Source organism: the organism of the source record quoted next, unplaced genomic scaffold (assembly GCF_019419815.1).
Source record: "Pyrus x bretschneideri cultivar Hongxiangsu unplaced genomic scaffold, Pyrus_bretschneideri_v1 Contig10, whole genome shotgun sequence".
Lineage (NCBI taxonomy): Eukaryota > Viridiplantae > Streptophyta > Magnoliopsida > Rosales > Rosaceae > Pyrus > Pyrus x bretschneideri.
This window is the reverse complement of record NW_025999391.1, coordinates 984,029-998,240: the sequence shown is the minus strand read 5'-3', so window position 1 is coordinate 998,240 and position 14,212 is coordinate 984,029. Positions and strand designations below refer to the sequence as shown.

Genomic DNA, 14,212 nt, shown 5'->3' with positions numbered 1-14,212 from the left:
CATTGCTGCTTGGTATGTGGTTGGATCATCATGATCACCAATGTCAAATTCTACTTCCTGCAAGTAACACAGATAATCACTGGGAATACCAGACCTCTTAGGCTTACTAGACTTTCTTGTTTGAATTGGTAAGGTCTTTAGCATAGGTGCTGAAGTGGATGCAGGTGCAAGTACTTGTTAAGAAGAATTGGAAATTGATACATAAAGGGATTGTTGCAATGTATGATCATGAAAATCGTGTTGCAATGGATCTGCAACAACATCTTGCATTGTATGCCTTGGTGAATAAGGCACATGTGCAATATTCCCTGTTTGTGAACTCACCATTGGCATAGGTATCAAACCATTGATAGTGGCATTTTTAGTCAACTCACTCTCAATGATTGAAGGTTTTTCATTTCTCTTCAAACACATATGAAGTTTTGGATTAAGAATGCACATCATTGCAATCTTTAATGAATTTGGCATTGTTACTCTTCACTATCCTAGTAAATGCATTAAGACAATAAAACCTGAAGCCTTTGGACCTTTCTGCATAACCCACAAAATAACAACTAGTGGTTCTTGATAGGAATTTTACCACACACGCAAAAGGGTTAAAAACTCCTATATTACTTGCAAGAATGACAAGGTTATTGTAGTATAAATGGATCTTGCAAGGTCGTTCTCCACAATGATTATTAAATAAATCGAAGCAAATCAAATTCCAATTAATTGTTGTAAAGGAGAATCTCCACAATGATTATTAAATAAATCGAAGCAAATCAAATTCCAATTAATTGTTGTAAAGGAGAAAATTGAGGTGATTGATTTTTATGATCCAATTTAATAAAGCGAATTTAACTAATAAAAATAAGACAATCTGCAATATTGAAGCTGAAGGGAAAAGAAAACAGTGTTGGAAAAATCAAATTAAGAAAGCACTAGGCAAATAACATCACCGGGCAAGTACCAACACCGGTGCAGCAAACGATGAGCAAATAACATCAATATAATCATGCCACAATAATTCGATAATTCTAGTCAACATAAATAAGATATTACTCATGGCCGTAGTAATAAATAAGATATTACTCATGCCATAGTAATAAATAAGATATTACTCATGGCCATAATTAAAACCCCATAAAAGTGCGCATATCTGTGCATCCCGTAGGATTTCTGATAATTTCAAAATTTTTCGTTATTTCGCTAATTCTTATAAGCATTAGTCTAATCTAGGCATGCGTAGGAAATTCTTTTTCAAATGTATAATTGGAAACTAAATAAATATATAATATTTAAAAGTAAAGACTCACTCACAGATCATGTCGTTGAGTCGAACCCGTTCGAACTAGAATAGCCGAAGTCACCAATAATAATTGCACCTAAGCATAATATTAGGACCCATTAGTAAAACTTCACTAAAACAATTAAATTTGGGAAAAGAGAGTGCAAATTTAGAATCCGGGCATCGAAAGACGCTAAGGAGGGTCCTTAGTAAATTTTACAAAAAGTCAACGGTCAACCCTAAAAAGTCAACTGAGATGTCTCAGTGGTCAATTACGTTAAAACTTTAGAATTTCACTAAATGGATGCCAAAAATGGACTCAGGGCGTCGAAATTAGCCTAAAAGGGTTTCCGAGAAATTTCCAAAAAGGCCAACATAAGGAATATTCCAGAGAATATTCCAAACCCAACTCAGAAATGGGTTTGGGCCGAATTTGGACCATGAATCTGGGCTTGGATCGTGGGCCAACATCCCAAAGGTTTGGACCAGGTTCTGGCCGGTTGCCACTGTAACCGTCGGGTAAAGCCCAGCTTCAACCACCTAATTTCTTTACTAAACCTAGCCTTCCAATATATCAAATCAAAGCTCGAATAACAAGGAACTGAAATGTACCTTTGGTTTCCTCGATCGTGGCCGGAGGTGGTCGGAAAATGACTCGAAACCGTCGAGCTCTTGCAGGAAAATCTAGAAAAGTACACTTGAGGTGTTTTTGAGCCAAACCATTACCAAAAGTCCATCAAATTACTAGAATCACACACCACATCACGATCCACAATAATTTGAGGTGGTTTTTGGAACTTACTGTCGTCGGAAATCCAAAAACTTGCTGGAGAAGGAAGATAAACAGTGGCAGTGGCCACTGATAGTGTAAGTCCTAGTTTTTGGGCTGAGAACTCACAGATCTTATCGAAGCAACCTAGTTAGCAACGGTGATGGAGCTCGCCAAAGCGGCAAGATGTTTGTGTGTGGGTGCTGTCTTGGTGGTTCACGGGAAGGAGAACGAGAGAGATGAAGGTGCGGAAGATATGAGAAAGAGAGAGACAGTGAAGAAATTTTTTGAAAGAGAAATGAGTAATGCTATTCTTACCACAATTTTATACCACATTTCTTTACCATCTTAGGTGGCAGATAAGTTGGACAAGCTACATCATTTAATTTCAATCTTTTTAAATGATGATTGTGATATACGATGAGTCTCATTCTTCCACCTAAGATTATTGAATTGTTTTAATTAATAAAAATATTGAAATTAAAATGATGTAGATTGTCTAACTCATCTACCACCTAAGATGGTAAAAAAATATGGTATAAAATTGTGGTAAGAATAGCATTACTCAAGAGAAATAGGTCCAGGAGAGTGGGAGTGAGAGGACACGGGAACAATGGTGATTGGAGACCCACGTGGGTGGGTCCCATCATGCAGAAAATCTACATAGAAAAATTAATAAAATAATGAAGGGTGTTTATCTAGAATAATGAATCTTCCAAAATGCTCTTGAACTTTGTAAGTCCATAAAATCTCCATCTAGCTCCAAATTCAATTCCGCTTGCGCCCACGCGTTCATAGTGACGAGCACTATGAGGATATGCTAAAAGAATGTTTCATAAGTCTCATGACACGTTGGTCAACTAAGGTCAACATCCTCGCCTATAAGGGCATTTTCGTAAATTCACTCTTTTAATATTAATAAAATTGTAAAACTAGGGACGGGTCGTCACACTAGTCCTTTATTGTCTGTCCATTTTTGAATGTATAAGTTCATTAAACATGCACGAAATTCGACCAAAAAAAAAAAAGGCATGCACGAGACACCATATTGACAAGAACATTTGAGCAACTATTGTGGGGAGCTTTTCATCAACCATTTGTGTGTTGAACTTTTGTTTCTCATAAATGATTTAGAGTGTATTTTTGCTCACTGTCCTGAAGTGATAGTAATGCTTACCATTCTATTTATCATCGTTGAGTGGGTTTAAATTTTGAAATTTATGTTTATCCACTACATAAATCTCGAATTTTAAACTCATCTGACAATAATAAATATGATGGGTGATGAACATTATCAGAGCAGTGAGTAAAAAATATTCCCAATGATTTGGGCCTTGTCTAGCTAGTACAAACAATATAAAGGCAAAGTGAATATATAATAGAGCAATTAGCCATAATATACATATTTTGACATTTAGTTGCAATTTTGATCACACTTTCTAAAAATTGATGATGATTCGTCAATTATGCCTTTGAAAAGTCCATAGCGTCCTTTATATTGTAAAAACTTGCGTGCAATTTTTTAGAAAGGGGACGAACGCTGCAAAAAGGGAGAGTGTCGTTGTGGTGTTGTCTTAGAGGGGGTTCAACGTCGAAAAGGGAGAGTGTCGTTAGAACGACGATGTGTTTTTGTTCTTTTTCTAATTAACGAAGAATAATATGCATTTCTCACAAGCAAATTTGATTAAAAGAGCAATTTTAGAAAGTGTGATCAAAAGTGCACCCAAATGCCAAAACATCTTTATTGTGACTAATTACCCTGTGTAATAATATAAAGGCATGTCCCCTATTTGGACAAGATATTCGGTGCTTTTCATTGATATTTGTAGTCTTGTTTATTGGTAATGAGATTGTATATCAAAACAATTTTCCAAACTATGAGAGTTTCTTGAAGGGTTTGATAGTTTCTGTACAATTTTTTTTTTCTTAAAAAGGAACTAGTTAGTGACTTCGTAACGATAATCCATTATTTCGGAAGCCGGGAAGACTTACATAGGCATTTCAACTTCTCCTTAACCACCATCGTGTGATTCACCAACAGTAGAAATTAAACTCAAAACATATCGTGTGAAATATATGCTTACATTCGTTCTTAATCACTGAAGTATTCCGTGGTGGTTAGTTTCTACACAATTTGATTCTTATGTTTTAGCAATGGATTTTTTCTTCGTCCTGAAAATGGAGCAAGAAAATGTAGTTCAGCTCATGGGCCTTCGAAGTCGCAATCAAAAATGTGGGTGATGGGTAAGCCCAAATTTCAGCTGGCTAACCCACAAGTATCAGAACGCAAAATCACTGGAGCATGATTCACTCTCAAATGTCGATGAACAAAAATAAGAAGAGGAAGAGAAAGGAGGAGCGACCAGCGACCCACCTGAGAAACAAATACTCCGAGAACCCACCCGACTTCGCTCACTTGGCTTCTTTGTACCCCTCTTTCGAGCCCTTCGTCTTCTTCTCCCGAGATGGTCGGCCCAGAATTGACTGGACCGACTTCAACGCCACCCGGGAACTCACTCGGGTCCTCCTCCTCCACGACCACCGCCTCATCTGGTAATTTTTTTCTCATCCAACTCTGCATTGCATTTGCTTAATTGGGCAGCTTTTAGAACTTGGAATCGAGGGGTTTTGACTTGAAAGTTTGTATCTTTTTCGATTTTTGAGGTTACCCAGTTTCTTGTTTTGGCTGAATATTCTTTGGTTCTACTTGTTTTGTGTAGCGGCTGTGTCGAAAACTTCTGATTCTGTCACTGAATTTATAACCATGCCACCTTAATTGGCTTCAAAAGTTTTACTAGGATCCCAGTAGGCATGCAAGTATGAAACGTTGCAGCCTGTTCGGTTTACTTGGATGATCAAATTAAAAAGGTTCCTAATCTTGGTACCATCTTCGTTACGCAGATAAAATCGTAGGTTTAATGTTACATTGAGGACACAATTATACTTAGCTTAGTAATGTGATAAAGCTCTTGCGGCTTTAGCTTTTATATCTTCGAGTCCCAGCTTATTATAACTCCTAACTCATTGTATAGTTCCCTCTCAAGTCTCGCCTTTTTGTTACGGTGTGTAAACCCAGTTGAATCCTTGATTCCCGAAGTCTATTCAGTTAATGAAGAAGCATTTTCATGGGGGTTCATAATATAGGACGTTCAATTTGAATTTGATTTCCCAGGTGGATTCCAGATGGGCAGCTGTGCCCCACTGTGCCCAATAGATCGAATTACATTCATTGGATTGAAGATCTTCTCTCATCTGACATCATTGTGAAGACTACAAGCAATGGTGATAAAGTTAGGGGCTTTGATATTGGAACTGGAGCAAACTGCATATATCCGCTTCTTGGTGCTTCTCTTCTCGGTTGGAGCTTTGTTGGGTCAGGTTGTTTATTAGTTGTTTTAGTTAGCATTTTCATACTTGGTTTTTTGAATACATCAATACTTTACAACTTAACAACGCTTCATTTTCACTGACCTTGGTTGCAGATGTGAGTGATGTAGCACTAGAGTGGGCAGAAAAAAATATTAGAGATAATCCACATATCGCGGAACTTATTGAAATTAGAAAGGTTGAAAGTGTTAAAGAGACCCTTCCACTGGAAGGATCGCCAAATGGGATGTTGGATAGTACTGAAAGCAAAATAGAATTGACCGAGAATATGGAAAGGGAAGCAGTGCCTTTGCCCTCCTCTTCATCCACATATCACGGGCCAGCTATTCTCCTTGGTGTGGTTAAGGATGGTGAGGAGTTTGACTTCTGCATGTGTAACCCTCCATTTTTTGAGACCATGGAGGAAGCAGGACTAAATCCAAAAACTGCATGTGGTGGGACCCCAACCGAGATGGTTTGTCCTGGTGGAGAAAAGGCTTTCATCACTCGCATTATTGAAGATAGCGTCACATTGAAGCATACTTTTCGGTAATGTTCTTTATTACCCATTATGTTCTTTCCAAATCTCTTCTGTCTCAGGGTAATCTTCTCAGAAACTTAGCTCTTATGTCTCAACATTGACTTGCAGGTGGTACACATCAATGGTTGGTAGGAAACTGAATGTCAAAATCCTAACATCAAAGCTTTGGGAAGTTGGAGTCACCATGGTAAAGACAACTGAATTTGTCCAAGGCCAAACTTCGCGATGGGGGCTGGCCTGGTCCTTTTTGCCTCCTGCCAAGCAGTTAGTATCATCTCATGTGGCTGTGAAGAACAACCTCTCTTTCATGCTTGAGGTTTGTTTGTCTTTCTTTTTTATTGTTTCAACGATCTCTATTTTTCCCAATATAAAAAATGTACCTACCTGATATTCTGAACGTTGCAAATCAGAAGTTGTGAGTTTTCAACAAAAGGTCAAGGATTCCCTTAAACCCAATGACCCACCTTACAAATACCCATCCATTTGATTGTTTGAATGACAAACCTGCTTTTAGAAAAGACTAGGAACAATTTTGGTATAAAGGTTGGTGGCAATTATGCCATTATTCTAATGTCAATTGGAGACCTCCAAGATTGATATTCTTGAGTTTTTTACGAACAATTCAAATTTTTGAAAGATGAATACTTCTTAGTCCTTCCCTGCAATAACTAGTACAACATTACGGCTTCCCTAAAGTTGCAATTCCAGGAGCAGTGAGCTGAAAAGATTTTAAAATTCCTTCCATTTTTTATGCCACAGTTTGCACTAGCATATATCATTTGTTTCTATAATAAGCAAATGCGTGCTTATTTAGGAATACACTAAGCATCTATGAGGACTGAGAAGACTGACTTACATAGTTTCGTCTCATAATTTCCATTATCTCTTGCATTTTGTCATTGTCTTGTCTGCTTTGCAGGGCCTCGACCGAAAATTTGGTGCTATACATGTATTGGAATCAACCAAATCCTTTTTCAGCTGTGGTGGTGCATCATGTAACTTGAACACATCCTCATTTACGCTCGATGTATGCTCATCTGTTAATTTGTTTTTTCGGTTTATTTATCAAGTGATATTGGTGTGTACTTACAAGCAGCACTATCTAACTTTTAACAGATCACCATGACAAAAGATCACTCAGATGCAATCTTGAAGGGTGGGCCACAAGATTGTGATAGAGTTATCAGTTGTGAAGATAAGCAAGAGGCATGCACAAGCTCAAGCTGTTTGAACTTGCCTTCAAATAATCTAGGTTTTCGTGTTTCGGTACGATGATGTCATTACTTGGCTTGTATGTGGTGGCTTTGTCTTTAGAATTTGTGCTTGACTTTTACAAAGTTTTCTTTCTTATAGGTCTTTCAGCAAAACCCTGGCACACTTCTGGTGAAAGGCTCACTACAGCAGAGAGCTTGTCAACTTTCAGGTTTTCACCCACCTATTTCTTAAATTTTGTTTATAAATTTTATTAATATAAACATTTGTACTACACTCGGGTGATGCTTTTACATTTTTTTTACTAGCTTTGAGCTGTCGCCAACATTAGTGCAATCTATATTTCCTTGTGTGTGTGAATGATTTGGATCGCCAAAATGATTGACCTACAAATGTCTCAACTGCCTTGTTGCCTTGCATTCATACTGTTATGAATTATCGCCATAACTTTTTCATATGTTACTTGTTCTCATCCACTTTAGTTTCCGTTATAATCGGTTGGATGTCACTAAATTTTTAAAGTTGTATATTTTCAAATTGGAGGCAGCTCAAAAAAAAAATATGCTAAACACTCTCATTAAGAATGATAGTGATGATCACAGCATAAGTAATCCAAATGTTTTTTTTTTTTTTCACCATTTGGCCAGCAAAACAACGTTCGTATCTTTTGTTTACTTTCCCAAAGAAAGAATAATCATTACATCCAACATATTTAACTTGCAAGACCTCTCTCCAAATGTTTTGGATGTAAAATGTATAAGATATGGTTCTATTTTAATTGCAGGAGCATTCTCACCAATATTCCAACGACTTGAGGAAGATCTGAAACAGAAATTTTGTAGAAGGAAGTAGACCATGGTAAAGCTTTCCTTGTCTGATTCCAGCAACATGGCAGCATTGGATATACAGTCATATCTGAAGTGGTTAGTTCTTAACTAGAAGATATTGAGCAGCAAATATTTTTGTTTTTGCTTGCCCTGCTTTTTCCCTTGTAATCTCCGGTCCATTTTTCTCATCCCCTTGTAGTTTTCCCATTTCTTTTGTATGCCCCCAAACTCGTAAAACATACCTGCAACGGTGTGTATATTGCACTCGTAATTGATTGTACTGACTTGAACACATCTTGTGCTGCTCTTCACTTCACTTTGTGTTGTATTGTATGCCATACTCCTAACATGAATAAATTAACGTGGCAGACATTACTTTCTTTCTTTTAGAAAAGTGATAAAAGTTTTCTTCTTGGCAACCAAGTGTTGCTCATGATGCCAATGAAAAGGAAAGCTGCATCATTACCCATCAATGTCGTCTCTTTGGTATATCAAATCTGATATGTTGTAGTCATGTTGAGAGTGAATCCCACATCAGGGAAAAGAGAGACCCGCATTTTTTTGTTTTAATTTATCATCGTGGAAGAGGGGATTCGGAGCTTCTTATAATTTGGAAGGAGGATTTACTACTAGTTCAAAAGTTGGATGGTCGGAAATAACGACGAGCTACTGGGCAGGAAGTTTTTCTCATACATTTATTTACCTCGGTTAATTATGATACATGTCAGACGGAGAAATTTGGCCTTGATTCATGTCGTCGATTTTTCAAATGAATGATTATCTGAAAGCTTTTTTAGCCATTCAAAATTCAGGCCTGAGCTAGTCATGAACTCGAAATTCTTATTTGAAGATCTTTATGCTGTCTTTGGACTCCGTGGCATGCTCAAACTTGCATGTTGCAGCTGATTAAATTCATTAGAATATGTAGCTTTACTGCAGAGACATATCAACTTTTATTCACAGAAAAGGTTTCTTCTCCAGCAAGACTCTGCGATCACTACATCTACTTTACACCCTTCATATTTTACATTACAAACACAAATAAACCTGCAGATAATCAAACTAACAGCAGAACGACGCATGATACATTTGGAACTCCGCCACCTTGATATTCCCGCTATCCCTTAAGAATAACAACCCAAACTCTATGGATGTAGAAAATATTAACAAAGTAAAAGGGACTGAGTTACTGTGGGATGGAAGATTTATCAACAAGAAAGCAAGAACAAGACTGCACAGACATGGAAGCTTCATGCTTTCCCTTCAACTCTTGCATATGTAACCGCAACGCAAGCGTCCACGAAATCCTCGTCTATAAAATCTGTAGAAAAGATCTGCAACCTATCCGCAATACCTCTAGAGAAGCACTGAGTTATAAACAGCCTCGCATATCCATGAATCCGTCTGGTCACAGGCTTGACACACAAAACCGGGTTATCAGCCTTGGGCGTGACCGTGTTCTCCACCCTGTAAAAGAACTTCCTTGATGAAACCGGCGGCTGATTACTCAAATGTTTCAGGTTGCTCTCGAATTTCGTGGATGGCAAGTCCGTGTCGATCCAGTTGTCCTTCAAATGCCCTGCATTCCACAGAGGACTCCCTGCCTTTGGCTGAGGTGACTTCCTCGGCTTCCACACGCATATCACTCTCTTCGGCAGCAGTTCCGAAATAGTCTTGTCGAAAACATGATCATCCTGGGGGATTAAAAACTCGCCGAGCTGATCAACCAAGTACTTATCAAACTCAGGAGGATCTTCGTGTCCGAATTCAGTTCGGATTTCGAGTATTATGATCTCATACTGCGTTTCGGACAAAAACTTCTTGACGTCGCTGATCACAACATCAATGTTGTAAGTGAGGAGGACTCCGTGGCAGACTTTTCGGTCCTCCTGGATTCGAATATCGACAACTCTGGCGCCTATCTCGAGCTGCTGGTAGATGGACAGATTTTGACACTGAGCAAAAGGCCTAGTGATGCATGGAAATCCAATCTTGTTGGTTGCAGAGTCATGAGTTCCAGGCCATACAATCTTGTTTATGTGAAGTTTCTCAGGGTTGATCCCAGCCATCCAGTTTTTTCTGTCCGAAGGCTTGTAGGCACATGATGGAAACTCTTCACCACAGCTCTGGTGAAGATCACAGAGTGTGTGTTTTTCCACCGCGATCGCCTTCCGACGTTCTACCTGCTTCGAGACATGGGAACCCATCTCCAATATGAAAATTGAAGAAGAAGAAGAAGAAGAAGAAGAGAAGAAGAAAACTCTTTTGCTTCTACCCTTTGGTTGTAAATGGAGGAAGTTGTGCAGAAAAGACTTTATTGTTGCAGGACCAATTGATGCGGAAAAAAAAAGATTATTGTTTATATTAAATGATTTTCGTCTTTTATTTTTATTTTTTTTTTCTTTTCAGTACAGCTGTTTATTTTTTGTTCTTTTTTTATTTATTTATTTATTCAATTCGAAAATTAAAAAAAAAAACAGTGAGAAAAAGGTTTGTGGAAATTGTTTTCTTTGTTTTCGTGCATAAATATTTATAAAATATATCTTCAAGGTTTGATTAAGAAGAGGGCGAAATGTAATTATCTTTATCTTGGTGGGTCGCTGGTTTGATTGAATTATTGGTGGAGAGTCATGATCGATGTGTCTGTTTTAATTGGTTGGTACAATTGTATGGTTGTCCTAAGCTGTATGAGCCTTTCGCTCCTGTTAGGTTTGATATCTTTTGTTTATCTGTTAACAAGAACTGTAGTACCTAAAACATTTCTAGAATGTTTTTGCTCATCACCCTTAACCACGGTAAAACATTACTATGCCACTCGATTTTGCGACGTGTATATATAAAAATTACTCATAACTTCATACTTTAATTCATGAGATTGTCGACCGTCAATCATTTTGATCATTAAAAATTTCCGTTAAATTGAAGAAACCATCAGTTCAAAGGAAGGGATTGATTTGATAACTAACCCCTTAACTTAACGGAGATTTTTCATAGAATAACTAAAATGATTGACGATAAACAATTTGAGAAACACTTTTATCGATTTTAAATATTAGAGATCAAAATAAGAATTTATATCAATTTCAAAGATCATTTTAACTAAAAAAACCCTTGGTACACGTGACAGGTATCGAGTTGAATAGTAACATTAGGACATCTCTGTAAGTTTAAGAACTGTCTGGATTAACCATAAACTATGGCCTAGAAGGATACCCACCTGATCAAGTCAGAGCACCAAATGCCAAATAATTGAAGGAAATTGCAACAATTGCTAACACCACTGAAATTGACATGGATAATCACTACATCTGTTGAATGTGAACTCTAACACTGGTTTGAAGGTTAAAAACAATGTTTACTTGTCATCTAATCAGTAATCATCATTAAGCATCATCCGATCAGACGGTTTTCACTACATATGGAAAACGTTTTAGTCAGAGAGAAGACATGAATGAACTGGAAGGTCATCTGAACAATTCAATTTCAGTGGTCCGCAACCACATTCCTAAATTAGACAAGCAACAAAATTGACAAGCTAAAACCATGAAGTTTCATGGGGCCTGCCATGTGAAAAATTGAATGTCGTTCCCGTTCAGATCTGAACTCAATAGAGTAAGTTCGTATTCAGGATAAGGATCACTTGCAGTCTCGATCGAAATAGAAACGGTTCAGAAGCAATGAGCAAATGTTTAAAGAGATTATGAGACTTTCTTGAGGGGTTTAGCAAAACATGAGCTGGCACAGTTTTAGCAGCATCAATCCAACCTAATAGTTTCCACCCATGTTCACTTCTTGTGATCGGAATGAGAAATAAGCATACTATGCAAGTTCAAGTATGGTAGTCCTTTATGAATAAAAAGAAGTGAATGATGCAAAAACTAAACATAATACCTTCCATGCGATCAGAAATTTAGATTTTATTGCACAAATCTGGCATGTATATCATTTTTTGAGATTCAAATCTAAAGAATCTGAAAACAGTAGCTTACAAAAATGCTATGAACTACAAAAATTGAATGGATATGTTCTATCACCAGTTCTCCCTATTAAAACCCCGCAAAGTAACAAATCAACAAACTTTTACCTCAAGGAATTAGGTACTGAAACATCTTCTTCCATCTGGCCAGCTAAATGTTCCAAAACTGAGTATATTTCTTCTTTCAAAGGATGCAACCGATCCGATACAGTGAAAGCATTCACTCTATTTTCAACTTCTATCCAACTAAGGGCTCGCTCTTTCCTCACTTGTCTCTCATCCATAAGCTGTCTCACCTTCTCTACCAACTCCCATTTCCCATGTTCGGCATATATACTTGAAAGTAATACATAGGCACCAGAAGATTGAGGCTCCATCTCAATAAGGTGCTCAGCCACTTTTCTTCCCAGCTCTGTGTTTCCATGAATTCTACTAACACCAAGTAATGCATTCCAAACTTGATCCCCACCATTACCTGGCATATTCTTGAGCTGGTTGATTAACTCGTCAAAACGTCCAGCTCGACCCAAGAGATCAACTACGCATGCATAATGTTCTACATCAGGAACAATGCCATGATCACTAGTCATGGACTCGAAAAAAGTAAGCCCTTCCTGCACTAGACCAGAATGACTACATGCATTGAGAATGACCACAAAGGTGGTCCTATCCGGCTTCATTCCTGATCTGACCATGTCCTCAAACGTCTGCATTGCCTCTGTACCGTTACCATGCTGTGCTAAGGCAGATATCAACGTGTTCCATAATACAGTATCTTGCTTATCACCCATGAGCTCAAAAACTCGCCTTCCTGCCCCTAAATCCCCACATTTTGAATACATGTCGATAAGAGAGCTCACAACAATTGTGTTGGGTCTAAAATTACTTCGTATTAAAGACGCGTGTACTTGTTTACCATGCTTAAGTGAAGCTATACTAGCACAAGCACAAAGGCAACTACTATACGTAAACTGATCAGGCCTAACTTGATAGAACATCATCTCTGTAAAAAATGCAAGGGCTTCATGCCCCAAACCATTTCTAGCATAGCCAGAAATCACAGCTGTCCACGATACAGGGTTCTTCTCGGGCATCCGATTGAACAATTCACTAGCTGATTCCATATCACCAAATTTTGCATACCCCGAAACCAGTGTTGTCCAAACAAGAACATCCTTCACAGGCATGCTATCGAATACTTTCCTCGCATCTCTCATCTCCCCGCATTTTGCATAAGCATCAACAACCGAACTAGAAAGCACAACATTTGACAAAAACCCGGCAACCAAAACCTGCGCATGAACTTGCTTAGTAAGCCCCAATTCCTTCAACTTCACACAAGCAGTCAAAACACCCGCAAAACTAAACTCATTGAAACCAATTGACAACCTTCTCAACTCTCTATAAAACCTCAAAGCCTCATCACAAACTCCACTCTGGGCATAACCAATGACCATGGTGTTCCACGACACGACGTCCTTCTCCGGCATTTTATCAAACAAACTCCTGGCCTCGCTCAACTTCCTCATCTTAGCATAACCAGAAAGCATATTGTTCCAAGAGTACAAATTCCTCACAGCCATTTTATCAAACACCCTGCCGGCTTCTACATCATCGGCACACTTAAAGTACATATTTACCAAATGGTTGGCTAAAAACGTAGTGGGGTGCTTGAATCCAGTGAGTTTCATATGGATGTGAACCCATTTGCCTTCTCGGAGGGACCTGGCGGCGCCGCACTGTTCCAAGAGGAAAGCGAGAGTCTTGGCGGGTAAGCGGATACCCTTTTGGACTAGAAGGTCGAGAGAGGAGAGGGCTTGCGAGAGATTTCCCTGAGAACAGAGCTTGAGGAGAGACTGGACGACGCAGGGAGGCTTGGTGGCGGCGAGGCGTTTAGGCTTGGTCAGAGGAGGGAGAGAGGAGGAAGAGAAAGAGGGCATTTCAGAGTGATACCATGAGAGGTTTGGATTGAAGTCTTCATCTATGGTGGGTTTGTGGCGGCGGCGGCGGCAGTTGTTGGATCGGTGGGTCTTGAGGGTTCAGCTCCGGCGAGCATTGCCGATAGTGGATAGCGGTGATGATTGAATGGACAGTGACAACTGACAATGGGCCTCTGGACATCGATCCGACCATTGATTTTTGATCCATCCCGTGTTAACCCGGTTCGGCCTTACCCGGTGACCCAATTGCTCCTTTTTTCTTTTTTTCTTTTTTTTTTAATGAAAAAAATCAAGCAAACGTGAATTAAGCC

At 38.7% G+C, this 14,212-nt stretch overlaps 3 protein-coding genes across 3 annotated transcripts; 1 reads left to right on the top strand and 2 right to left on the bottom strand.

Annotated features, from left to right (window-relative positions):
- The first annotated feature begins 4,330 nt into the window (after positions 1–4,330).
- On the top strand, positions 4,331–8,277 carry LOC103932395 (RNA N6-adenosine-methyltransferase mettl16). Its single transcript, XM_009341978.3, has 8 exons — positions 4,331–4,592; positions 5,212–5,417; positions 5,522–5,954; positions 6,055–6,262; positions 6,866–6,973; positions 7,063–7,212; positions 7,300–7,369; positions 7,943–8,277. Exons 1-8 carry the CDS (start codon positions 4,342–4,344, stop codon positions 8,008–8,010), a joined length of 1,494 nt encoding a protein of 497 aa, XP_009340253.2. The 5' UTR covers positions 4,331–4,341; the 3' UTR covers positions 8,011–8,277.
- Positions 8,278–8,914: 637 nt separating this feature from the next.
- On the bottom strand, positions 8,915–10,334 carry LOC103932386 (PI-PLC X-box domain-containing protein DDB_G0293730-like). The gene has a single exon (XM_009341970.2). The coding sequence runs from the start codon at positions 10,190–10,192 to the stop codon at positions 9,236–9,238; it is 957 nt and encodes a 318-aa protein (XP_009340245.2). The 5' UTR covers positions 10,193–10,334; the 3' UTR covers positions 8,915–9,235.
- Positions 10,335–11,882: 1,548 nt separating this feature from the next.
- Positions 11,883–14,212, bottom strand: LOC103932387 (pentatricopeptide repeat-containing protein At2g21090-like). The gene has a single exon (XM_009341971.3). The coding sequence runs from the start codon at positions 13,899–13,901 to the stop codon at positions 12,066–12,068; it is 1,836 nt and encodes a 611-aa protein (XP_009340246.2). The 5' UTR covers positions 13,902–14,212; the 3' UTR covers positions 11,883–12,065.

Coding starts and splice junctions, on each gene's coding strand:
- LOC103932387 (XM_009341971.3), bottom strand. CDS start 13,901: ATGCCCTCTTTCTCTTCCTCCTCTCTCCCTCCTCTGACCAAGCCTAAA.
- LOC103932386 (XM_009341970.2), bottom strand. CDS start 10,192: ATGGGTTCCCATGTCTCGAAGCAGGTAGAACGTCGGAAGGCGATCGCG.
- LOC103932395 (XM_009341978.3), top strand. CDS start 4,342: ATGATTCACTCTCAAATGTCGATGAACAAAAATAAGAAGAGGAAGAGA. Junction 5,955..6,054: donor ACATTGAAGCATACTTTTCG/GTAATGTTCTTT, acceptor ATTGACTTGCAG/GTGGTACACATCAATGGTTG. Junction 6,974..7,062: donor CATCCTCATTTACGCTCGAT/GTATGCTCATCT, acceptor AACTTTTAACAG/ATCACCATGACAAAAGATCA.